The sequence below is a fragment of the Melospiza melodia genome, chromosome Z (genome assembly GCF_035770615.1).
Source record: "Melospiza melodia melodia isolate bMelMel2 chromosome Z, bMelMel2.pri, whole genome shotgun sequence".
NCBI classification, from domain to species: domain Eukaryota; kingdom Metazoa; phylum Chordata; class Aves; order Passeriformes; family Passerellidae; genus Melospiza; species Melospiza melodia.
In genome coordinates, this window is record NC_086226.1 from 57,495,649 (window position 1) to 57,521,964 (window position 26,316).

General features: G+C 35.1%; 1 protein-coding gene across 4 annotated transcripts in view; it reads right to left on the minus strand.

Moving 5' to 3' along the window:
* The window catches only part of CNTNAP4 (contactin associated protein family member 4), a 203,801-nt gene that overhangs the window by 13,050 nt on the left and 164,435 nt on the right, over positions 1–26,316 (minus strand). For all 4 annotated transcript variants that reach the window (XM_063179795.1, XM_063179794.1, XM_063179793.1 and 1 more), the window contains 7 exons: positions 24,690–24,817; positions 15,715–15,885; positions 10,573–10,791; positions 7,868–8,107; positions 6,066–6,290; positions 4,546–4,679; positions 3,433–3,520 (listed from right to left, as the gene is read on the minus strand). In XM_063179795.1, coding sequence (XP_063035865.1) covers positions 3,433–3,520; positions 4,546–4,679; positions 6,066–6,290; positions 7,868–8,107; positions 10,573–10,791; positions 15,715–15,885; positions 24,690–24,817 — 1,205 coding nt within the window. The remainder of the gene's footprint in view (positions 1–3,432; positions 3,521–4,545; positions 4,680–6,065; positions 6,291–7,867; positions 8,108–10,572; positions 10,792–15,714; positions 15,886–24,689; positions 24,818–26,316) is intronic.

Consider the following 26,316-nt stretch of genomic DNA (forward strand, 5'->3'; position numbering starts at 1 on the left):
CTTCCCTTGATTAACGAAGAATGTTTATGTTGTCATAAATAGAAATTTGGTTTGATAAGCAAGACTTTCCTCTCATGGACCTGTACTGGCTATGACTAATGACTACATTGTCCTTCAGCTGTTTTTCAATGCCTTCTATAATAATCTTCTCCATAATTATACCAGGCACTGAAGTGAGCCTGACGGGCCTGTGGCTCCCTGGGTCAGTCTTATATACTCTTACTGAAACCTGGGACAACATCAGTGATCTTCCCGTCAACTGGGACTTGAACAGATTCCATAATTCAAAAACCACGGAGAGAGGCCTGACAGTGACATCAGCCAGCTTTTTCAGTATTACTGTTTGAATCCCCTCAGGTCCCACAGACTCATGGTGATCCAGCTAGAGCAGGAGATTTTGCACAAGTTTTGTTTGAACAAAAAAACTGTCATGTTCAAATGCAGAAGAGCTTAGAAAAATACTTCTCCAACTGAAGATAATTCTTTTCTTAAAAAAAAAAAGTTTCCTTGTGTGGTTTTCCTGAACAACATTTTCATGTACAAGAAATACATGATCTCATATTTTGTTAACTCCTTCCTTATGTTTAGATCTCTTCATTGCAATAAACATTCATTACTTTTTTCCTCTGCCTTCGTGAAGTCTTCTTCAGTCTCTAGATAGGACTTCACAAGAATCAGAACCTAAAGCAATCAGATTTCTAAGAGAAATAGTAACTCCTTTGAAATGGGAAGAAATGTTTTCTTCAGTACAGATTCTGAGACAAATTGGGCTGACTGCTGCCCAGGTCATTATAACTCTGTGCTTTGAACTGCTGTGTCATTGCAAAGCCATCATATAACTGAAGAAAATTCCACCTCTGAGTTTTTGTAACTGTATGGCCCTTCAGAAGAGACATTATTGGTCCTGGTCAAAAGGCCAATAGACTATTTATCTAAAAGTGTACATTTCCATAGATTTAATCAAATGCATTTTTATGCAAACAGATAAAAGTTTTGATATGATATTTTATAACAAAGATAGAAGAGGCTTTCATTCTGTACTGGTCACTGTGGTATTAACCTTATGTGAGTGTGACTGCACTAAACTACCACACTTCAAATATTATACATTCCTGATTCAGTTTTATCATAATATTGTAAAGTTTGGAAATATTTGTAACATTTTCTTGTAATAGTTTATATTTCAGCTAATACTGCTTTAAAGTTATGCATAAGTGATCATTCTCTTTTTCATTTTCTGTGCATATTTACACACCAGTTCTATTTTGGAGTGTAAGATTTATATATAAAATCTACATTTCTAAAGTATATATTTCTGTTTGTGTTAGAGGTGCTTAGTTTTACAGTAAGAAAACAAATTAGCTACACTGAGATTCTCCTAAAGATAACTAAATAATAATTAAGAATTTTTTTAATAGCCTATAAACATGGTTTCTGAATTTCTTTAATACATTTTAAGCTATTTAGCATTTGGTAATTGTTCTCATAAAAATAACTATCCCTGTATGAATTTTATGATATATTTAAAATTATTATTCTGCCTTTTCTAGATAACATTCTCATGATTGAGAACAACCACCTATTTGACAGATCAAGAATTAACTGGATCTCCTTATCCAAACATTTGCACGCAACAGCTCAATGTCTAAACAGGGATTGGTGACAGGTGGTGCCCCTCTGGGCCAACACTATTTCTGTTCAACATCTTTTCTAAAGACACCAAGAGCAGGATTGAGTGCATCTGAAGGAACTCTGTGGATGACACTAAACTGAACTGTTCAGTTGACACACCTGAGAGATGGAATGCCACCCAAAGGGACATTGACAGGTTTGAGGACTGGGACTAAGTGAATCTCATCAAATTCAACAATGGCAAGTGCAAAGTTATGCACCTGCATCTGTGCAACCCCCAGTATCAATACAGACTGGGGTGGGCATGCAGTGCTTTCCTGGAAAATCTGTTCCAGCATCTCTCACCCACACAGCATAGAATTTCTTCCTTATTTCCAGGTTAAATCTACAATTGTTCAGTTTAAAGCCATTCCCTTCTGTCCTATTACTACATGCACATGTAAAACGTCACTCCAGCTTTCTTGTAGCCTCCTTTAGGTAGTGTAAGGCTGCTATAAAATCGCCTTGGAGACTTCTCCAGGCTTGAACATCCCCAACTCTCTCAGTCTTTATAGGAGAGCTGCTCCAGTACTTTGATTATCTTCGCAGTCCTTCTCTAGATCTGCTCTAACAAGTCCATGTCTTTCCTGTCTGGGACCCCAGAGCTGGACGCAGGGTTCCAGGTAGGGTCTCAGCAGAGCAGATGAGAGGCACAGAGTCACTTCCCTTGCCCTGCTGGCCACAGTGCTTTGGATGAGGCCTGGAGTCATAGAATGGCCTGGACTGGAAGGGACCTTAAAGACCACTTCATTGCAACCCCCTATAATAGGCAGGAGCACCTTCCACTAGGCCAGGTTTCTCAGAGCTGCATCCAACCTGGCCCTGAACAGTCCCAGAACACCAATGGCTTTTGGGCTGCAAGTGCACATTTCTGGCCCATGCTGTGCTTCTTGTCCACCAACACCCCCAAGCCCTTCTCCTCAAGGCTGCTCTCAATCCATTCACCCCCCTCATGGGAAGTGTTCAAGGCCAGTGGATGAGGCTTTGAATGACCTGGTCTGGATGAAGCTGTTCCAGCACACAGCAGGAGTGTTGGAACTAGATGACCTTTTACGTCCTTTTCAACCCAAAACTTTCTGTGATTCTATGAAATCACTTTAGAGAAAAGAGAAATACCCTTTAAATTTGCACCAACACCAAATCTTCCTCTATCATTGCCAAAGTGAAAGGTATGAAAATAACAAGATCTTGAGAATTTCAGTCCAGGCTATTGCTATTTTCTTTTAAAGAAATGGTGATTGTAGATTGGTAAACTTCATTTGATGATTACTTAAGAGAAACAGACGTCTTTTGAAGAATCATCACTAGACAAAGAATCTCCAACAAAGATCTGACTCACATTACCATATTCTTCACTGTTTACATCAAAATCTAATCACAGGAAGTTTTTCAAGTACAATACGTGATTAATAATATTATATCATCTTTGTGTGCGACTTCAATTTGATTTGTTTTTTATCCAGAATAGAAAAAAAAGTGGTGTTTCTTAATGCTTGATTGCAAAATGAGAGAGAAGTGTACAATTATTTTTAATGGAACCCACTTGATCATTTTTTCAGGAAGCACTTATTTGTGATTATATCTGTATTTCCACAAGACTGAAGTTTCTACCTTGATTGTGACTCAGTGTCTAAGTAAATCCACAATAACAAATACCTTTCAGTGACATTTGTGTTGGTTTTTTTCACACCTCATGATGACGTTTGATCCATATTTTAGAAAACCTTGTAGTTTTAGAAAATGCTGTGGTGTTCCACTTACCTAAAATCTTGCCAAGTGTGAGAGACTTGATTGCATTGAATTCTGTGCCTGAAGACAGAATAAACTTCATTCTTTCATTCTGGTTAACCTACAGAATGATAGAGTGAGAAACAAAGTAGAATAATGGAAGAAATAGTAGTCAATATTTTCAAAAAAGCAAGTAAGATCAAGGCTAAAAATAAGAAGACCTGAGGGAAGCATTTGTTATTTATAGCATAAAAACTCATCAGGAAATAGATTATTAGCTTCCTTAGATCACTGATTATAACTGATATTCTTAAGCATCCCACTTAATAAACCTTTATTTATCTTAGCTATTTGCCTGATTCTTTCTTTTTCACCTCTAGGATGAATAAAAAATAGCAAACCTTTAAGAATATGAAAAACTCTCTTTTCATTTTAAAAAGGCACTCAGTATTTAATTTTATAAAGATCAAATATTATATTGTAAATATTCTGCCTCTCAGGGTACCTCTAGAACAACTTCAAGCCAAGAACCATTACTCAAGTTCTAGATTCAAAATACTAAATTATAACATGCAGGTATTTTGAATTTAAAATTATATTAAAAAAAGACTTTTTGCCTGTTAATATCAACCATTAGCAAAATAAATGTTAGTATTTTATCATGAAATTTCCACAAAAACAGCAAAAAATATCTTCCTTAATAGCCACATTCCTTTGATGATGTAAAAGAGACCAAAGAAGAATTTTAAAAGACCTACATTATTATCTGTGTGGTAATATATTTGTACTGTAGTTTAATGCATAATTTAACTAAAAAACCTGAAAATCCAAGACCCAAAACAAACAACAGCAGTCACACACATTTACTAAATTTTGAAAATTCAGCCATCAAACAATTACTTGCATTTTCATATGAAATTAGGAGGTGATATTGGCCTGTTGAAATAAAAAAAAAATAACATCAAAGAGATTGGCTAACATTAATTTTGATTGTGCATCACGAGAGTGTTAACTTTGCTTTGATTACTTGAGATATTAAGGCACATTTTATTTGGGGGTAATTGTCTTGTTGCAAGTATTTACTGAATTTTGCTTGTCTACTTTTTTATGATAATCCACTTTTTACCCCACTCCTAACAGAATTACCTCTACAAAAAGTGTCTCCTCCTCTCTGTTAATCTTCACATGCTGTAGTTGTCCATCAGCCATGCTTTTGAAACTGATGCTGAAGACATCAGGATCTTGATGGCTATCTAACTTGTACCTAATCTGTAAACTTCCTGCAGGGATAAAGAGAGAAAAGTTGTAGTACACTACATACACTATAAGCAGTATAGATCATATATTTTGTGAAAGATATTATACAATATATGATCTAACATGCTTCACAGGGGTATACTGCAAGAGCAAAACAAATGCTTGATTTGTTTAAGGACTTAGCTATGAGTAATGGATATAAGTGAGACATTAAAGGCAACAGAATGAGTAACAGCAATGTCAGAAGCAGGATATAGTGGCAAAAATAGTCATAAACTGTCTCAATTTTGATTACTGACTTAAAATTTGAGCAGAAATTTTATAATTACTTTCAAAATTCAGCTGAGAAAGACTTAGTCTGGTAGCTCTCATAATTGTGACTTACCAAATATAACTCGTAATTCTTGAATAATGTTTTCCCTGTCCAGTCCTGTTAACCTCTGACCATTTGAAAATTAAATTGAATGCAGTGTACTAACTCCTAGCTCACTTTCCATTCCTTATTGTCAACTCCCAAAATACCATCTGTACACAAATAATCACACAAAGACTCAGAAGAGAACACAGAGGCAATGTAGTTTCCTGGTCAGAAATTCCTTCTCAGCTGCAGTTGGACCAGAATTTTCTACTCATGCTCTCGAAATAGGGGCCCATGTGAGATCCAGGCCGGTCATGAGCAACACATGTTCTGTGTCACACGACGGGGAGGATAATACAGCTATTCTATATCCAAATATGTGTCTAGGAAAGCACAGAACCTTCCTCAAGCACAGACCCACAGTGACTGCAAAGATAAACCTGAAAATTTAACTCAGTCCGTGGGGTGCTTTTACTTAAAGAAAAAAACACCTAGATCTAGATGAAAGAATGGAAAGATCCGACTAATAGTTAATGCTCAGCTTACACAGAAATATCAGTAATGTTACATATATTTTTACATACATACATATATATATATATATATTCATAGTTATATAAGTAGCTTATGAAATAAATTTAATGAAATTACCTCTGATTAATTTGGGAAATGGATAATGCACTTTAAAAAGTATTTTATTTCATAATTTCTTTTGAGGATGACAATTAATAGTCCTCATGAATAGAACACAGCTCAGATAAATTTCAATTTTCATTTCCAAACTCTAAAACCCAAACATTTCTAAAGGATTTTCAGAAATAAATATTTTTGGCAACATGATTAAAAAACAGTAGTGAAAGTTGAAAGTACAGTAGGAGGAATGCTTTTCATGTGGAAAGAAATGCGTGATGCAGCTGAAAAACAAAGATACCATCTAAAGAAACAACAGTACAATATGTAGTTCCTGCTTCAGGTCTGGAAATCCGAGAGAATCCAAGCTGACAGTTATGATGTTCATTAGTATTTCCAGACATCCAAGCTGAAAACTCACCATTCCTGGTGAGAATGACCGAGAGGTATTCCTTGTAGAAGGAGCTGACATACAGCAGTAAGCTTGGTGTCCGTGTTGTTCGAAAGGCAAATGTGATTGCTTCCCTGGCCAGTGTCATGTCAGCATAGAAAGAAGAAGCATGAGAACTGGAATTTTTAGCTAATGTGTAGTATTCTTGAAAGTTGTATGTCACAGAAGTGCCAGTCCAAAAATAGGCAGAGATCTCTGAAACAAAAAGTAATTAAATATTTTAATATAATGCAAAATAACATTAGAGAGCTTTTTTTTGTTGTTTCGTTGGTATTTTTTTCCTTCTGCCACACCACAGAGTAAAATAAAATGTATTCTAGACTATTGTGATAAAGCTAAAAAGTAAATTTAAATGAAACTAGCATTTAGAACTACAGAGAAATTTAAGACACAACCTGGTCTAAGGCAAAAGCTTATTTTAGATGTGTGTCTTAAATATCTGTTTAATGAAGAACATGTTTTTCTAGGTTATTTTCTATTGATCATCCTGGTCCTCAAGCACAGTATATCCTGTCTCGCATGCACAGTGCTCCTACAAACAACAGCAATTTGGGTGCAGCAATTTGAATCCTAATATTTAGATTAGATATGTGGTAGAAGAGACTGGTCAGGTGGGAGAAAAAAAAAGGAAAATAGAAACCTACTTATGCTCTTCTTATGTTTGAATCACTTAAAGAGAGCTTCTGTAATTCTGTGATTTCTGTTTTCTGCCGTTTTCTGCTAAAAGCAGAAAAGTTTTAGTCTTTGTTCTTAGAAAAAGTCTTAGTGCTTTGGATCACAGCTTTCACACTTCGGAGGAATTTCTTGAAGTTTCTGTAATCTGGTCAAGTACTTGAAAAAAGCTGACTGAAAGTTATTACTTTGGTCACCCCACACTCTTAGCAACAGAAGCTAGTCTGCCTCTGCTGAATATTACAGTGTGACCATTAGTCCTTTCTGATGCAGAGGAGGAAAACACCATTCCTCATACAGTGCCATCAGACCTGCAGTGCTAGATATGGAAAGTCCAAAGACTTTGGGTCCCTCACTTTTGTGGTGGCAGTGATGACAGGGCAGATTTTGTGCTAATTTAGAGTAACATGAAGTTGTGGCATATAAGCTGCTTAGTACTTTGCAGAATGCATTTAATACATGGAGGAAGCAAGATTTTTTGCAAATCTGAATTATATGCAAACACTAAAACTTCTCGATAATTTTGAAATTCATTCATTCATTCATTCATTTTTGAAATTCAGACTTGTCATCATCTACCATTATGATAACTTCACCAAAGAGCTACTTTAAAAAGACTTGGAAAACGGGTTCGGTCCTTTCTGCAAAGATCTTACTTTCTTACAGCAAAAAGCAGATTTAAGTTCTTCTGTTCCTTGGTTTGTTTTCCAAATTTAGACTTAGTTTTAGAGATTACTATTTGAAAGACAGAAATCCAAATGCTTTACCACAAAAATATAGTTCCTAGATTTACTGTAGTATCAAAGAATCAAAATAGTTGCATGAAGATGCTGATCCTCTCAGCATCTTCATGCTATAAGAGGGTAATGTGGTTCCTGTTTAAATGGTATATATTGAAGTTATCTCTGAAAAAAAAGTGTTTAGCAAAACTTACAGATATTAAAACTTACAGCTGAGTAAATTCAGCTGAATATTTACCAACATTATGTAAAGTGCATATTTTGCAAGATTTCAACATATGTTTAAGGGGATTTGAAGATCTTGATCTGGACTGTATGATCCTGTTTTCAATAACTGATAAAGCTAAAAGACATGCTTGCCTTTCTTACAGAATGGACCAGCATAGGCTGAGAAAGTGCAGTCACAGGAGAATCCACTGTATTTCTCTCTGCATTTTCCACCATTGTGGCACAGGTTACCATAACTGCTACAATGTCCAGGACAGCCTGGTTCAACTCCTGGTGTTATTTTCGCTCTCTCTTCCAGATCAAGGGCCATTCCATTCAACCGTAATGAACGAATGCATCCCAAAAATCCTTTCTGCCTGGATGCTGTTCCACCTGAAAATAAATTTACAGGAGCTTTAAAAACATTTAAATAATTGATATGTAAACAAACTTTATAGCTTACAGCCTATAAACAGTATATTATGACTTTCCAACAGACAAAATTATTCATATGAAAATATTTATAAGTAGCTTTAAAAGTACATTTGATTTCTGTTTTGTCAAGTAATTACAGAGAGCCCTTGAAGACTCTATTAATTCACAAAAGAGGAGGAGAGGAGGGGAGGGGAGAGGAGGGGAGGGGAGGAGCTCTGTCTAGCATCTTTATTGGTGATTTGGATAAGTGCACCTGCAGTAAGTTTGGAGATGATATTATGCTGGGTGGTAAGGTTGATCTGCTGAAGGGTTGGAAGGATCTGGTAGGGGGTCTGGACTGGCTGGACTAAGGGGCTGTGGTCAGCTGTGTGTTCAACATATCAGGATCTTGGTAATTCTACATTTTGGTCAAAACAACTTGATGCAAGTCTGTAGGCTTGGAGAAGAGTGACTGGAAAGCTGCATGCTGGAAAAGGATCTGGGTTTGCTGGTCAGCAGCTGAACGTGAGCCGGCTGTGTCCAGGTGGCCAGGGACGATGGCATCCTGGCCTGTATCAGCAATAGTGTGGCAGCAGGAACAGGGCAGTGACTGTCCCCCTGTACTTGGCACTGGAGAGGTCACACCTGGAGTGCTGTGTCCAGTTCTGGGCCCCTCACTACAATGAAGACACTGGAGCATATCAGGGAACAGGGAATGAAGTGGGTAAAAGGGTTAAGAGAGTAATTCATGACAGAAGCAGCTGAGGGGACTGGCGTTGTTCGGCCTGGAGAAAAGGAGGTTCATGGGTGACCTTATCACTCTCTAAAACTGCCTGAAAGGAGGGTGCAGCCAGGTGGGAGTGGGCCTCTTCTCCCAGAAAATACTGACAGAACGAGAAGGCATAATCTCAAACTGTGCCAGGGCATGTTTATGTTGGACATCAGGGAGAATTTCTGCATGGAAAGGGTGATTAAGCATTGGAACAGGCTGCTCAGGGGTGTTGTGAAGTCTCAACTCCTCGAAAAGTTCAAGAAATAACTGAATGTGGAATTTAGTGCTGTGGTTTAGTTGATGAGGTTGTGTTCATTTAAAGGTTGGACTTGGTGAACTTGGAGGTTTTTTCCAACCTTAATGATTCCATGATACCCCTCAGCTGGTGTCTGTTCTGATATACTTTGTCTCGGAAGCTGTGTCTACTCTTCAAAAATAGGAAGGTTAAAGCCCCTCTATGCAGAGAAATAACAGCCAGATTATGTCTGACTACCTAGCAGAGGTGATAACTATACAGAGCAATCCTTCGAGTAGTGAAAGTTGTTAATTCATTTTTTTTCACTGTTCCTTATTTTTAGCAAATTTCATGATAGCTAACATTTTATTTATCTATGTTACTTAGCAAGGTGTGTAACCTACATACTCTCTCTCTTGTCCTTTGTTGCACAGCCTACTGATGTTTCTTGTCCTTTGTCCTCTTTTAAAAAGTAAAAGCAGAAAATATTCCACAATGTGTGAGACTGTAAACTATAATTCTCATACATTTCCATTTCTCATTTGGATAAATGCTTCCATGTGATCATCCATTTTAAGTTTTTTCAGTTTCAAAGTTTGTGTAATTATTTGTGTTACATGGAATATCTTGACATAGCTGTCATTATTTTCAGTTATAATAGACTAAAACAACCTGGTGGTGGCAATTTAAGAACACTATTGTCCTTAAATGTATTCCTCCCCAGCCCACAGCAAATAAAACTTACATTAATTTAGTATGAGTTTCTCAGAGCAGGCATAAAAAAAGACCTCTTTAAAAGTAGGGTCAGCTTTAAATGCTCTTATATATACAACATATATTTACACCAGAGACTTATGAATTCATAATAAGTCAATATTACATTAAGAACACTACTGTGGATATAACACATAGCTCTATATAGCTTTCTGTAATAGCTAAATAAATACTAATTAATTCTATTTTACTCCATTTCTACTTTTTCAGCATTTTTCCAAGTGCCTTAAAGTGTTTCAGCTCTCTTGTGCTTAATGTGCTTTCTCGTGTTTCAACCTGAGAAGCTGTGGATAAAGAGACAACAAAATTCCCCTGAAACTACAGAAATGGCACAACTTCCTTTAGTAGATTACGTCCTCTCAAAAAAGGTTGCAAATCTACATCCTTGGATCCTTGGTCCTTCAAACAAATCTCAGAAGAAATAAACTTCATTTGAAATCCTGTCCTGGAGAAACTACTGGCCAAGGCGCTTTAGATCTATAGATCCAAGATCTATAGTCTCAAAATAGTGAATTTCTGCACAGATTTTTCACAAAGTCTCTCATGCCATCATACAAAGTGTTTTCAAAAGATCTGGTTGGCAACACTTATTCTTCCCCTCCTCACCGCAGCATTTTCTCATTTTTATGATGATCATTAGGAAATATTTTGTGCAGCGCCTACCTACAAAAAGCTGGCTGTTGAGTTGCAAGCGAATATGTCCATCAGGCGGAGCACTGTGAGATCTCTGAGGAAGTTGATCTATTTGCAAGGAAGCCTCTTTGACATTTCGTTCAGCCTTCACATAATGCCACTGGTTGTCATTTAAGGAATTGCGTGATTGCACTATGACTTCGCTAGGCCCATTTCCCACATCAAATGAAAAAGCCACTTCATATGGAGCTAGAAAGAGCGAAGTAGTAGCAGACATTTAAATTATTTCATAATTAATCGAGTCACAAAATAATTAATAGCAGAACAAGATACTTTAAGGTTTAGCTACTATTTCATGGAATAAGATTGACTGTTTTAGAGGAAGAGTTTACTGCAGAGGCCTGCAGCTCATTCTTCACACTCACTGACAGCAAGAGCAATGATTTATGCACCGCATAGAAACCAATCAGTTTGCGGACCCCTGGAGAGCATAGTAGTCAAGAAACAGTGAAATGTGCTAGCTTTGCAATTTTTCAGTTTGGATGAAATGCACCTCTTGATTACATGTTAATTTATTGCTGTTTTTAACTATATTTAAATTATCACAACTGTAATCCAACCAGCATCTTCTACTGTCTATTCACTTTTGTTATTTACTCATACAGCCTCTACGAACATCAGAGAGAAGACTTTGATGTAGTTTATAAAATTATGATTTAAATTGAGTTTTTCTCTGAGCAGCTTTCACATTGCACAACTTCACAGTTTGCCTAGAAAATCACTGAACCTTTGCAGGTCAAAATAAAAAGATGAGGCATATGTCAGAATACTGAGGATCTGAAAATTGTGAATATTCTCTCTGAAAGTCTTTCTTTTATATATTGAAAGACAATAATGTATGAAAAAAAGTATTGTCTTGACAATGGATAACCATAATTTTGTATTATTAAGGATTTAATTAAAGGATTATAGAGAAGATTCCACAAATCCAAAAAAAAGTTTTGTATTGACATCATTGAATTCTGACAGAAAAGCAAAAGAATTAGGAATCAAGGGAATTAGATGAGCTTCAAACAACATTTTAAACATTAATTAACTGAAGTGGAAAAAAATATTCCATGCAGTATTTTTTACTTTCTTTTCACTTTTAAAAAAGAAATTAGATATTTTTAAACATTTAAATCCACTTTGGCCAACCTTTAGACTGAGTAATGTCACACATTTGCAATCCTTAAGCCCTAAATCTTGTTGCTATAAAGCGTTTTTTTTATAATAGTTGAACCTAAGACAGAAAAGTAAAATGGGAAATACATAAACTGTTTCAGTTATTAAATAAAGCATATTGTGCAGTCAATTTAAAAATGGAATGCCTTTTGTAATAAATTACCTCCTCTGCTTAAAAATCAAGTTTTACATAATAATAAGAGATAATTGATATCTAAACACAGTTCCTCAGTAAAATAAATTAGCTTTAGGATAAATTTCTTTTCTTTGGAAAAAGCTGAGAACTCACTCTCTCTTATAGAGGGATAAAAATAAAACCCAACCAAAAAACAACCACAACCACACAGCAGGAGAACAAAAGCCACAGAAAATCCATGTGACTGGCTAAAAAGAATTTCTACTGACTGTTACCTTCTGCAGAGAGGTCTTTGTAATCTTCTAGATACTATTGGAGTTAAGCTTGAAAACACAAGTTCTGCTTTGAACTCACTGAATGGGCCTATTGAATAGCGTATCAGAATGACAGATCTGATAAAGTCACTGTTTAAATTTTAAAGGCAAGAAAGTGCACAACAAAGATTTTGAAATAGTGAATTATGTTAGTACCACTAAAAAATTCATACAATCTCGAAAAAAAGGAAGCAAATCCCTGAAGTTCCACATATGAAGGCTGCAATAACAAGAATGGGTTCATGGTCATCCATTGTAGTGTCTGAAGACTAACCAGAATACGTCAGAAAAAGTGAAATATAATATAATCACTTAACATTCTATAATATTATAAGAACAATACTGCAAATTTGAAAGAAAACTTGGTTTTATAAGAACCACCAGGAGAATATGCCACAGAACATGGAAGGATGATACTGGATTCTAAAATATATTATCTTGCAACAAAGGACATACGCACAGAGCACTTTGGTCATTTCTTAGGTAGCAGAAGAGAATGCATCCTAGGTAGCAGAAGAGAATGCACCCTGGACTTCTGGCACAAAAATATTTTTTGGGTCCTACATACACTGGTCTCACTTAAAAACTATCCAAGCATTGCAAGAACTCTTGTAACCCTAATGCATTCAAACCCAGGCAGAGCACAACTACAGACTGGCAAAGGGGAGTGGAAGTTGATGGTAGTCATGGAGAGTGGTCAGTGGCTAGCTGTGGCTAGAACAACGAACAGAAAGCACAGCTACAGAGAACCATCCAGAGTACTGAGTGAAAGCATCATGTGCAGAAGCAGAAAGTGATTACCAGCTAATATGCTACAGAATGCAAAATCCAGCATCTTCCATAAAGGAGGAAGTTGAACTGCACTCATCCTGGAGAGTAAGTCGCAAATTTGGGCAAAGGCCACCAGTAGTTGCATATTGCACTGTTCTGAACTACTTCCAAAGCAATTGCAGAAGCCCAGCCAAATCAATACACCATTCTGTTTCCAACCCTACTTCAAATTTCTATTTAACTCTTTGGAAATAAACCTTCAGTGAGCATTTAATATAAAATACCCAGACCTTTGGCTAGAGAACGTAACCTTTGGTCCTGTTTTAGCAGAGTGTACCCTTCAGTGCTGAATCAGCTTTGTAGCTGTCAACCAGTATTTCTGCAGAAAATCAGCAATCAGGAAGAAGTTCAACATGCAGTTATAACTTATTGCAAAACAAAAATAAGGGATTAAATGTCTTCTTTGAGACAAGTATCTTCTTTTATTTATCCTCTCTTTTAAAATACAGTTAGGATGCAACACACCATTTTTGCAATAGTGTTCTAGAATGTGTACACAGATGCACTACAGTGTCTATAACTTCATAAAATCAGCAGAATAGCTCTAAGTCTCACATTTCGTATTAAATTTTTGGATCTGACTTTTTTGTTTGAAGCCAGACTTCAATGTCTAAAGAACACTCTCCATAAATAAAATAATTAGATATAAAGTTTGAAAACAATCAATATATAACAAAAAATAAGTTTTCCTAAGTACTGAATGTCAAATGTTAATGATATGATAAAGTTTTAAACATTTTCTCACATCATCATCCTAAAGAGCAGCATCTGACATCTACCTTATTATTATTTATTATTACACAAATAAAAAATATTAATTTATTTGAAACTATTAGTAGTACATAAGTGTAGGTTGGTAATTTACATTCACATTTTTTATAAAGGATGTGGACTTATAAGATGATGAAATATAAGTCATCTTATACCATATGAAACACTCAAGTTAAATTTTTTTTTTTGAGAAAAATACTCTTGATGGAAATATATATTGCTCACCTCTGATTGATATTTTCCACAATAAAAGCAGACAATTCTGGGTCCACTACAAACAATCCTCCACTTGATTTAGATATGTCATACAAAAAACAGTGGGTCTGTCTACTCAACAAATTAGGGTATTTATGGAGATGAAGAAATATCTCTATATTCTATACAATAATGAGAAAACTTTGCTTTTTTAGATGCTGAAATTATAGACCCATTCAGCCTTTTGCTTTCTCTCACACCTCCCTATTCATATAAAGTCATTTAAAACCCATAAGTATGCAGTGGTTTTTATGCTTATGAATGAATGGGACAAGTGACACGAGTCTGTCTTCATATTATTATTCTGAAGAAAAACTTACAGTCTTCTAACAAATGTCTGAATAAATTCAATTCTCAGAACCATTCCTTTAATGCTTCCATGATTTAACTGTTTATTTTGAAAATGGAAAATAATTTATCAGACAAGACTATCATCAGTGCTTCAGAGAGCCTCCACTGAAGTGCTGATCCAGTACATTTTCTGTATTGCGTGACACTGAGTTTACCTTTAAACTGTTCACAGAGATTTAACAGAAGGCAGTTCACACTGCCAAAAACCTGGCAAAAATAGTGTTGAAAACAGGGTAGTTTTCAAGTACAGCACTATAGTATGAGATGATGAAACACAATTTCATTAAACACAAACCAATAATCTATAATTAAACTAATATAAAAGGTGTTTCCCTGTTTGTTTCATTAACATAAGATGTTAACATGGACAAAAATAAAAAGCCAAGAAAGCAAAATATTTTATTTTTAATGAGAAATAGTTAATGTTTCTATAGTAATATTTTGCAAAACAACATTTATATATATATATTTGTACTCTTCTCTAGAAAATATGGGAGGCTGATAAGAAAATGCATTTGGAAAAAAATGAGGAACTGTCTAATCTCAAGGTAAAAATTGTTCTAATATAACAATTTTAGAGAACTCTCAGAGTCACCAGGCAAGAATAAGACTTTTCAATTAATGTGACACTTCAAATTAATTCAAAAGCCTAATGAAAAAATGCTTTATCCTTTCAAATACTCTCCTTTTCAATAATGAGCAATATAAGAATAATACATTGGGTCAACTAAGATAAAGGTTTCATTTTACGTTGGTCACCTTATGTCAGATTTAGTGGGATATTTAATTCTCTGTTATGCAAAAAAAATTTATTGCTGCTTTTAAGTCTAAGGATTTGTGTCTGCATAAATTAAAAAAAAAAAAATTGAAGAAAAAAACCAGAAAGAAAAAAGATGAGAATGTGTGACTTAAGATACTGTGGCACAAGAGGTCTGAGTCTCACACGGCAATTGAGTGATTCTTCCAGCAGCCACATATAATGCCTGGTCTTAAAATTGGGAGGAAGAGAATTTGGTGGTAGAGATACACTGAACACAAGAAATAGAAACAGTCTTAGCAGTCAGGGGCTGATTGCTGTGCTCTTAGATTAAGAAATCCCTGGGGCAGAAAATTTCTTCAAATGGATGCTTGTTTGGTCTCAGTGCGGTAATTTTTTCCAATAATGATAAAGATTTGGTAGTAGCAATAGAAGTAAAAAAGGTAGAGTTTTTAAATAGTCCTCCTTTAAATTAAATGAAATTCAATTTTTATAATAACAACAACAACAAAACCATCAGTCACGTTACTTACACTGCAACTCTATCCTTATGAAGTCTTGAATTCCCAGGTTCTCTAAAAACACTCCTGAGGATGCAGTAGTTTTAAAGAAAAATGAGACATCTGCACTGAATTCTCCATGGAAGGTAGGGAAATGCAGGTAGGATGTCTCTGTGTTGAAGGAAGCTGAATTCCAAAATGTTCCTGGTTAAGAGAATGAAAGGATGATAGATACAGTGTTATCTAACATTTTTAGTGTAAGTTTTATAATTGATAAACAAAAGAAAATTCCCTAAGGAATTCCCTAAGGTCTAAGAATGGGTTGCAGTGTTCAGAGAGTCTCACATCCACAGAAGCTTCCCCATTAGCTCATAACACAAAAAGGTGCGCATTATTGGGAATGTAGAATAACGTTTCACCAAGAATAAGGTGCTTAGCTCAGGCAACAAAAAAACAATTATTAGGAAACAAAATTAATTGCATCTCAGCTGTGAAGTCCAGTTATGGCCTGCCGTATCCTTTCATGAAGTAAGCAAGCACAGCAGCTGTGAATGAAGTACGTTACCTACATTAAAGTAGTTTGGCTGAGGGAGCTGTTTAGCCTGGAGAAAAGGAGGCTCGTGGGGACCGTGTTCTCTGCAACCGCCTGAAAGGAGGGCGTAGTGAGGCAGGGCCCATTGTCTTCTCACAGCTTACAAGTGACAGGATGAGAGGAAATGGCCTCAAGTTTAGATTTAGAATATTACACATATTCTTTACACTGAAAGGGTTGTAAAGTATTGTAACAGACTTCCCAGAGTGGAGTCATAATGCATGAAAGTGTTTGAAAAGCTTGTGGATATGGCACTTGAGGTTGTGGTTCAGTGGTGAACATGGAGGTGGTGCAAAGCTAACAGCTAAGACCTTTTATTACAGATTTACTTATATCTAACCTTTATAACTCTAGGATTAGTTAGCACGAGCAATAACTATGAGACTTATTAAATATATATTTTACATAACAAGGAAAAGAGACTTGTTACTGTTGCAGTCCAGTGAAATTTACCAGATATCTCAAAGAATGCATGACAAATATCCTTGCAATTAGTGTAGAATAAATCAAGGAAGTAAATTGGAAAATTTAATAAATTAGCATAGATATTTTCCTGGTTTTATTTATTTTTAGTAAGCATCCAATCATGATTTGCGAGGTTTTGTTATTGATTTTTAAAATGCTGAAGTAAAATCTCTAATATCACCTTCTTCTAATAAGGACAAAAATCTTCATTTATGGTGTTCAACTAGAAGTACCTGGTTAATATTGCTGAATCATTACAGATATATCAGTATTTCTTTATTAAGCTATATTGCTTTCTAAACAAAATGAGACATTTAATATTTTCTTATCTAATTGATCAAGCCTATTGAATATTCTCCTGATAATGTTGTGATCTCACTCTTATAGTTATGTAGTACTATAATTCTTGCTCCAGCCATGTTCTGCTTTTAGGATGGGAAGGGGGAATAAAAAAAAATATTTGAAAATTTCTTTCTTCCCTGCAAAAGCAAACCTTATTATGCAGTTTATATGGAGGCCTAATCCACAGCCAGAGAAGTACAATTAAAGTCCATTCCCTCATTCCAGCAGAGTTTTTACCATTTTTGGAAGAGTTTGGAACCCAAACCTAGAAAACCCTAGAAAAGCAGCATGGGAGGATTTTCACACATATTCTGGCAATTGCTTATTATGACTTTTGACACCCGGGAGTACTGCCAGCTATCACAAGTTAAAGCAGCCATCGGGATAACATTTACACGGTAAGGCAGCTGTGAACAGATGGCTCGGGCTGGGAAGGGAACATGTAGCTTTGCACCTCACTCTCCTGTGCTGCCTTATGGGCTTCTTGAGCTTGCCAACCTGTGAAAAGTGCCACCAGACAAAAGCAGCAGCCTCACATATTGGCATCAATTTTAAGCCCATGTTCCTCAACTGTGTCAGGTCATGGCTCCCACAGAGCAAACTTCACAACTGTTGTGACTAACAGCTGTGTATCACAGCTACTTAAAAATAATGGGCTGGCTGATACCAGTCATTCCAACACAATAGGAAGTTTAATACTGTAATTTATACAAAATTGGTACAACATTGCCAGCAATTAGCAAAGAGGCAATTGGGGCAGTAGCAGTCCAGTAAAGTAATGATACAATTAGTTTCACAGAAGCATTTGAATGATATTTGTAAATCAAAATGGAGTCCTTGGGGGAGGGCAGGGATAGGAAGTTTTATTTTTTTCTCTCTTAGTTTAGTGCCTTTTCTTGTCTAACCATTCTTTTTCTCAGCTCTGAGAACTGTGTAATTTATTAATGTAAAGACGCTCTATCGATCAAGCAGCTTAAATACAGGCTTAGGAAAAGTATATTACAAAGTATCTTATATTGTTGTAAATCAGGGTGGGAAAAGAATTTCTTAACTTTACAGCATCTGGCTCACAGTCTCCCATTTAGTTTTCTGGAACTGCCAAACACCATATTGTTAGAAAATCAATATTATTTAGCATTTGTAAGCTGTAAGACTGCAGTGTTCCTATGAGTAAAAAGAAGGAAGATCCTAATGTAAATTATACATGAAGTCATTTTTATTGAAAAATATACATATGTTTTTGGCATATATCAACTAGCCTTACCAACGTGACACTGTAAAACAAAAAAAAAAAAGGGACAATAATAATAAGACAGATAAATTAGCCTTCTCAAAACAATTGTGCAATTGCAATTCATAGAGCTCTTCAAGTTTCTACTCAAAACTGAAATCTATTCATCATTTGTGTCAATTCCTTGTCATATCTCTAATGGCTGCATCTTCATTCTGTCAGCAGGGACACTGAGTATTTAGGCAAACAAAATAAAGATCTTATGTTGTACATTTTGTACCTTGGGATTTTTTTTTTAACTGTAAGTTCCACAGATAAAAGTCCAGAAGGGAAAACTGTGATCATCTAGTTCAATGTCTGATATAACACAGACTATATAAATTCCCTGAATCAGTCTTGTCTGAAAAAGAGAATTTAGTCTAGGAAAAATATTCAATTGATTGCATTAAAAATGTCAATTTATGGAAAATTCGCAAATGCTTTTACTGTCAGTTTGTGCATATGTATGTATTCACATACAGTGTAGCTTCAAATCCCAAACATTAAATACATTCCTGATTTTATCTCCTGCTTTCAAGAATATTATTTGAAATTTCTTCCTCTGTGAAACTCTTTTTAAGTTTAACACATCACCTTAGATTACACCCAAATTCAAAAAAGGGATTTAAATGCTTTCACTAAAAAATGAACCTCAACTTCTTAAATACTATCCTTTAACCTTACATTCTCTTCATATATGTAAAAGTATAATCACAGACTTGTATTAAACCTCTTGATTATGCAGGAAGCTGCAAAGAGGACTAAAACAATGTTGATTAGACTGAGGTTCGGACAAATATGAATTAATAATAATTGATATAAGGCCAAATAAAAGGGAAGAGTTGAATACACAGTTTACAAATACTTCTGCTATTGAAAGTGAAAGACATGTCCTGATTTCTCAGGGTACTGAAGAGAGATGAAACAGGTTTTTTTTTTGCCAAATTAGAAATTTACTGCACTGCTTTAATGACGGTATTGCAAGTGGTTGATACAGTTAGTCTCTGTTACATCCAAAGCTGGCAATATTTCTTTTTTTATTTAAATGTCAAACAGAGAACTCACATTGAATGGATTATCTGCTTGCATTTACATGCTTGCACTGTCACTCTGCAGTTGAATTTACTTTTCTTTTATTCAGACAAGTAAACAAGACTCCATCAAATACCTTATTAAATTCTATTGGTGTCCTCACCAGTATTACCCTTATCTTTATTAATGTAAATTCCTGCAGAATGGTATGTAATCTTTACAATGTGTTATATTATCTATAAATATGCATTTATATTATTTTTTTTAAGGATCTAAATCAATAATTTTATTTTTGGCCCAAGAATTAGTCTTATGCTGACAGATTATAATCACCCATTTAATATACATAATTTTGGCACATTAGCTATATTTCAGTATTTTGGATTTATTTTTATGCCCTAACACTTACTGGATATTCGTAGTAATAAATGAGAATATGTCTACTCAGCCCTTGTAATAAAAAGAACAAGAGCAAAAACCACCCAACATAGAAGGGTGGGTATTTTTAATCTACTCCCACTAACTGACTCTATTGGAATTTATTCAACATCTAGCTTTTACTTCAATAATGACAAAAAAAAATGAAGATAACTTTCTTTTTTCATGAAGACCATAAAATTTATATCTGTTAATGTACCAAAAACATTGTTCATTCTCATATACTTCAAAATCTTTCCTGTTACTCTGCTTAGTTGGTGTTAATCTTAACTTTCACTATAGTTAGATACATTTTTCAATCTGATGCCAGCTGTCATACCATACAATTTATTAAACATATTGTAGAGCAGAAAAGGGATTATAGAAATGAATCAGTAATAAATCAGTACCTCATTTTGAAGGTGACAGAATAGTGTGAGTCCTACCTTGGCATCTTATAGTAAGGTAACTTTATAAAAATGCTGAAAAAAATAAATAACACCTGAATGTAATTTTTAAAAACTTTTATAAAATAAACTATATTGTATTTATTTTATTTTTGGAGTTTTTTTCTTACCGAAGGCTACCCTTTCCTGCCTTGCTCTGACCAATTGGTTTGATTTTCTTTTAAGTAACATACTTCGTTGAAGGGATCAATCCTTAAAGCCTAAAATAAAGAAGCCAAGTACTGAAATGGAATGTTAACTAAAACAATAAAGTGCCACCTTCTGCTGGACTGTATTTGATACATGACTTTTCAGAAGCACCCAAATAAGTAAATCTAACTTGGAAACTTAAGTCAGTGGAGTGCATGGTTTATGGCAATTCAATTCAACCAATTATTCATGGTTCTACTTTTATTTTGCTGTAGGCATTAACATTTTCTTTTCCTCCCAAGTAACTGTCCCACAAGGAATAGATTATTGATGGAAAAAGAATTTCTGATTGTTTAGATTCAGGTAATTTAATGAAGTACTGAAGGTATTATAAATACCAGTAAACCTTCTCCTCCATGTTTCTACATGGTATGCTAGTCAGTTATCCTAAAAAACTAATGTCTGTCAGATGGAACAGAAACCAATTTAATAAAAGATATCCCCTGTGAAATACAATTGTATAATTTAATTCTGGAGAGTGACAGAAGTAAAAATATCAATGATCTCTTTGAAGAGTATTCAAATGGCACTGTGAGTCCAGGAATACCTATTCTGCCTTGTTTGACAGCACTTCTGAAAAATGGGTATTTGCCACTAGACATTTTTCTGCATTCTTCATCTACGCAAAGGTAAACGTCATTAAATGTATATTTAATTACATTCTTCTAAATACATTAATGTACATTAATTACACCCTCATGGGTGTCAGCAACCTCAGGTTAGGAAAAAAGTTTTAACAGCAGATTTCCTTCCTTCTGCAGCTTCAAATTGATGCTAGAAGCAGTAGCCTGGCAAGAGAGTTTAAACTTCATCAATTTGGTCTACTGTGAAAATTAATATGCAGAACTCAGAAATTACTGCAAGTCATAGCTATTTACATTAACCATAAAACTGAATATCAAAGAAAATGTTCATTATAAACTCCACTGCTGATACACAATGAGTAGAAAAAAATCTACTATGTCCTGTACTCAGTATTTATTACAGCACATATTATATATGAGGAATTATATTAATATATTGCAATAAAGTCTATGTATTATATATATATATGCCCATAATATATATATTTATATATTGCATATACATATAAATATATATATGTATAATTTCCTGTGTAGGATAGATCACTTACTTTGCAAAAGACTCCTGAGAATATCGAGTCCAACTGTTGAGTGGTCACCACCTTGCCAACTAGACCACAGCACTGATCAGGTGCCCTGTCCAGTCCTCCCTTAAACACCTCCAGGGATGATGACTCCACAGCCTCCTTGAGCAACCCACTCCAATGCTTAGTAACCCCTTCTATGAAAAAACTCCCCTGATGTACAACCTGAACGTCCCTGGGTGCAGCTTGATACCGTGTCCTCTTCACCTGCCACTGGCGGCCAGGGAGAAGAGGCCAATCCTCACTGGCTACATCCTCCTTTCAGGTGGCTGCAGGGAGTGATAAGGTCTCTCCTGAGCCTCCTTTTCTCTAGGCTGAACATCCCCAGCTTCCTCATCCTTTCCTCGTGGGACTTACCCTCTAGGCCCTTCATTGGCCTTACTGCCCTTCCCTGGACTTCATTATATATCATGCTATAAAATATTTATATGACAATTTCCTAATATAGGTGACACATCATATATTATACATCATAAAAATATTAAATATACATATAACATGCCAAAATGATATAGTAACTTGTATTGAGATAGTTTATTATATACACTCATAAAATTTGTGGGTTTTTTAACACTTTGGGTTTATGTCAAAATCTATGACACAATTATTTTCCTTCAAAAATTGTTTTGTTTTCTCAAATTTTAGTTCTTACCTCCTTAAATACATGTCTTCTCATACTGTCTTTATGATGTAAATGGCTGAGAAAAATTGCATTATTGAACAATCTAAATCAATGTTCTTATTCCAAGGTTTTTGCTGTATTATGACCATGAACTGTTATATTCTGAAATTTTTTCACTGAGCTTGTTTCATTTCAAAATTGCTTATTTTTGAAGTCAAATGCTATAAAGTTGTATGACATTACAAGAATATTTCTCTGACATTCAGACTGAGTTCTTGTGCTTGTTGTCATGATATTGTAACATGTAATTGCAGCAATTCAATCACCCAGACTAAGCAAACATCAAATGAACTCAGGGAGGTCAATGGGTGTCAAAACTGTCTGTATGTTTTAGAGATTACTCCAAGGAAACTAGTTGACTTCCATGTTTTAAGATCTGTCACGTCTGAGGTCAGGTTATGTAATTAATAATATTTGGGAACTTGGTGAGTAGTGGCATTCAAATTCTTCCCCCCAGTAATTAGAACTACACAAGCTGTAAGTGTTTCTGTTTCACTGCTGTCTTTGTCACTGGCTTCATTGTCTGTGGCCACAGTGGAGGTCTGCCGCACCACAGGCTGAGTGAGCGTGGCCAGCCAACTGAGGGAGGTGGTTACCCCTCTATTTGACATTTGTAAGAGAGCACCTACATTGGGTTTCCAATTTCCTTTCCTCTAGCAAAGGAAAACATTAATAAACAGCAGCAAGCATTGTGGAGGCCACCGGAATGTTCAGGTCTGGAGCACTTGTCCTGCCCTTCAGGCAGGAGGAGCTGGGCTGCTCCAGCCAGGGGAAGGAAAAGGTTTTCTGAGGAACCTGATAGCAGACTCCAAAACCTAAGGGGAAATCATCAAAGAGACTGATACAGAGTCTTTGCATTGGTGTAAGGGGTGAATATCAAAGACAGTGGTTATGGTGAAAGCACAGAGTTTCAGGCTTAATGAAAGCAAAAAGAAATTCTCACTGAGGACAGCCAGAGGTAGAAGCTGCCCAGAGAAGCAGTGCAGGCTCCATCCTTGGTGCTTCAAACACCAGTTTGACAAAGCACTGAGAGACCAGTGATCTCAACACATGGCTAATCCTGCTACAAGCAGGACACCTCAGTAGGTCCTATCACTCTGAATTAATACCATAATACTATATCATAGTATTACGATATGTAGGACAAATGATCAGTTCACAATCAGATGTCAGACTAGCAAAGTGAAAGAACCCAATGGGATTTTTTAAGTCTTATGAATTTTCATAAGAAAATTAGAATGCAGTGCTGAAACACACATCTGTTAACAAATTTTCCAGGCATAATTACTCTGACAAGACAGAGATGACAAAAATAAATACATACTAATTTATATGTTTTTATCAATGTGCTGTACTGAGGGTGCTTAAAACTAGAAAACAGTACACTACTGGTATTTCTCTTACTCTTATAAACTGAAGAAATTTGAAAACCAAACATGACACCATATGATGAAGGCGGAAAATCACATAAAGAATAAAAATATTTCTAAATACTGTATCTATTATATTTAAATATAATAATTAGTATAGATAACAGTTAAGTTCATGAAAATTCATAAGGTAATGTGATTTAAGAAAATTAACCTATCTGAATACTGTAATAACTTACTCAACTGTTTATCAAATATGGCCCACCCAATTCTTCAGCTGAGTTCTTTGGGGTTTTTTAGAGCATTTCTTCTCCTAATTCCTAATTTTTGATTACAAACAGCAGCAGACATAAAATTTTGTGTAATACATTACTATTGAACATAAGCCAAACGTTCTCTTTTCCATTGAGAAGGGAAATTATTAAAAAGAGAAGTATCATCACAAATTTTCAATAAGGTGTCATTTTGCACAAACATATTATTCTGGTTGTTACATATATGTATTTAGAATGTAAATCTAGTATTATGATTAAATTTGCAAAATTTAAATTCTTACATGTAGAAAATTTGCATGTAGATATTGCATACACTGCATTATTCTCCTACAGTGTAGTTTTCCTAGATGCATAAATATTCAGAGGAGATAACATGTGTAATGCTTTGTGATGGATGCATTCATAGCTAGTGAATGGTATGTCCCCAAGACATGGCAACCAGCTACAAATTCCCCTTCATGTAATGATTTATTCATAAGTTAATTCCAGTTGGGTAAACCAAAATATCTGTTTGAAAACTATTATAACACTTTTTGTTCTCACTATTGACATATATAGTGAAAAATAAATTTTTACAACTTTGATGGTTTGCACTCGATGGTGGCGTTTTTTTTTCCTAATTCCACGAAGAACTGGATGAGATTTTTAGAGAAGTCTATCTTACATTTGTAACAAATAATATTTCAAAGGTATTGCAGAAAAAATGCATCACTGTTTAGCAAAACTCTTTATTACTTACTATCACCACGACAAAGCAAAGGCCCCAGTTTGTAAGCCGCTTCCGAGTTTGGTCTGTCAGTATCTGTGATCACAATCTCAGTTACTGGTAGATGGTCCTTGTAGGAGAGGAAGCCAGTATCATTTGTCCTGAAAAGGTAAAATAAAAGTCACAGCTCTCCTAAATGTCTCCAATAAATATTTCATTATCATTGACACACTCCTGAGAAAAAGGAAAGAAATTTTAAAAAAAAACTGAAAAAGGCTGCCTAAATATGTATGTGTGTATAATGTGTTTGTGCATGTGTGATACAAAAAACTGTACACAGAAACGTATGCTTTGGAGTTGACACTGGGCTCAGTTGACAGGACTAAAAGAATTTCATTGGAAGCAGGTAGTCTTATGGTTGTGACCATGGTTGTTATGGTTGTGAGAAATAAATAAAGGGGCACCTCACTAGCTGCCTAAGACAATGAATTTGCTCAAGTCAAATTTGAAAATGAGTTTTATGTTGCTGAGGACATACTGTATCTGTAATTTACTCCGTCATCAATAGTTAATATAACTTTCAAGTAAGTCTAACTTTTTTTTTTTCCAACCTTGACAAAAGTTAAAAAAAAAAATCAAATAGAAAAGTATAAAGTCATGCTGACTACAGGAAAAACAGTACATGCTACAAATATGAAACTTGCAGGAAAAAAAATATGCAACTTTGCACTCTGAGCACACATCTAGTACTTGTAACATTAGTCTTAGTTCCTTGTTTAAAATCTTTGTTGACTTAGTGCCAGAAACGAATTTTTAAATTTCATAAGCACCAGTTTTGGCCCTAAAATTTCCTTCCCTAAATCCATGGAAATGCTCAGTTACTCAGGTCTATTCTGGAAAATTTAATCTGTCTATTTAGTCCATTCATGGTTGAATCCTCCCTTTAAGGGCAAAGCAAATAGTTCAGAACAAACAGCAGAAAATCCTCATACTGAATAAAATTATTGACTTTTTCCTCCCCTCTTCCTTTCCTATCATCATCATCATCATCATCATGACCATCATCATCATCATCCTTCTTCTGCATACAATTTCTGTTTATCTGTTTTGGAGCACAGTGCAAACAAATGGACATTTTTTTAGCAAACTATTTTGCTTCACTGAGGAATGCAAAACATGATGTTTTTTAAATGTTAATTTTTCATGAAGTGAGATATTGCAGGTTTCTAATTTAGAACTAAAAGAAAATTCCTCAAAACATCAGAAGTGTTTCCTTCAGTAAAATGATGCTGTAAACAAAAGGAAACTGAATATAAATTATCTTCTGTGGAGAGGATTTCAAATTTTTAAATTTTTAGTATCAGATTTAAAAAAAAAAAAATCTGTTGTCGAGTTCTATAGGCTTAAAGCTTTTGACTACTCAAATAAGGAGTTTAGAGTTAAATCTATGTTCAACGCATGAAATAAGATAGATTTCACTATAAAAGTAGACTGTCAAAACCAGTGTTTCAAAACCATGGTGTTCCCTGTGCTCAAAATGTATCTCAAACAAGCAGAGCTTCTGCCTACTTTTTCCACCACTGAACAGTATCTAGTCAACTGATCCAGAACAGTTGTCTCTAGGGAATCAAATACAACATTAATCACAAGCACCAAAATT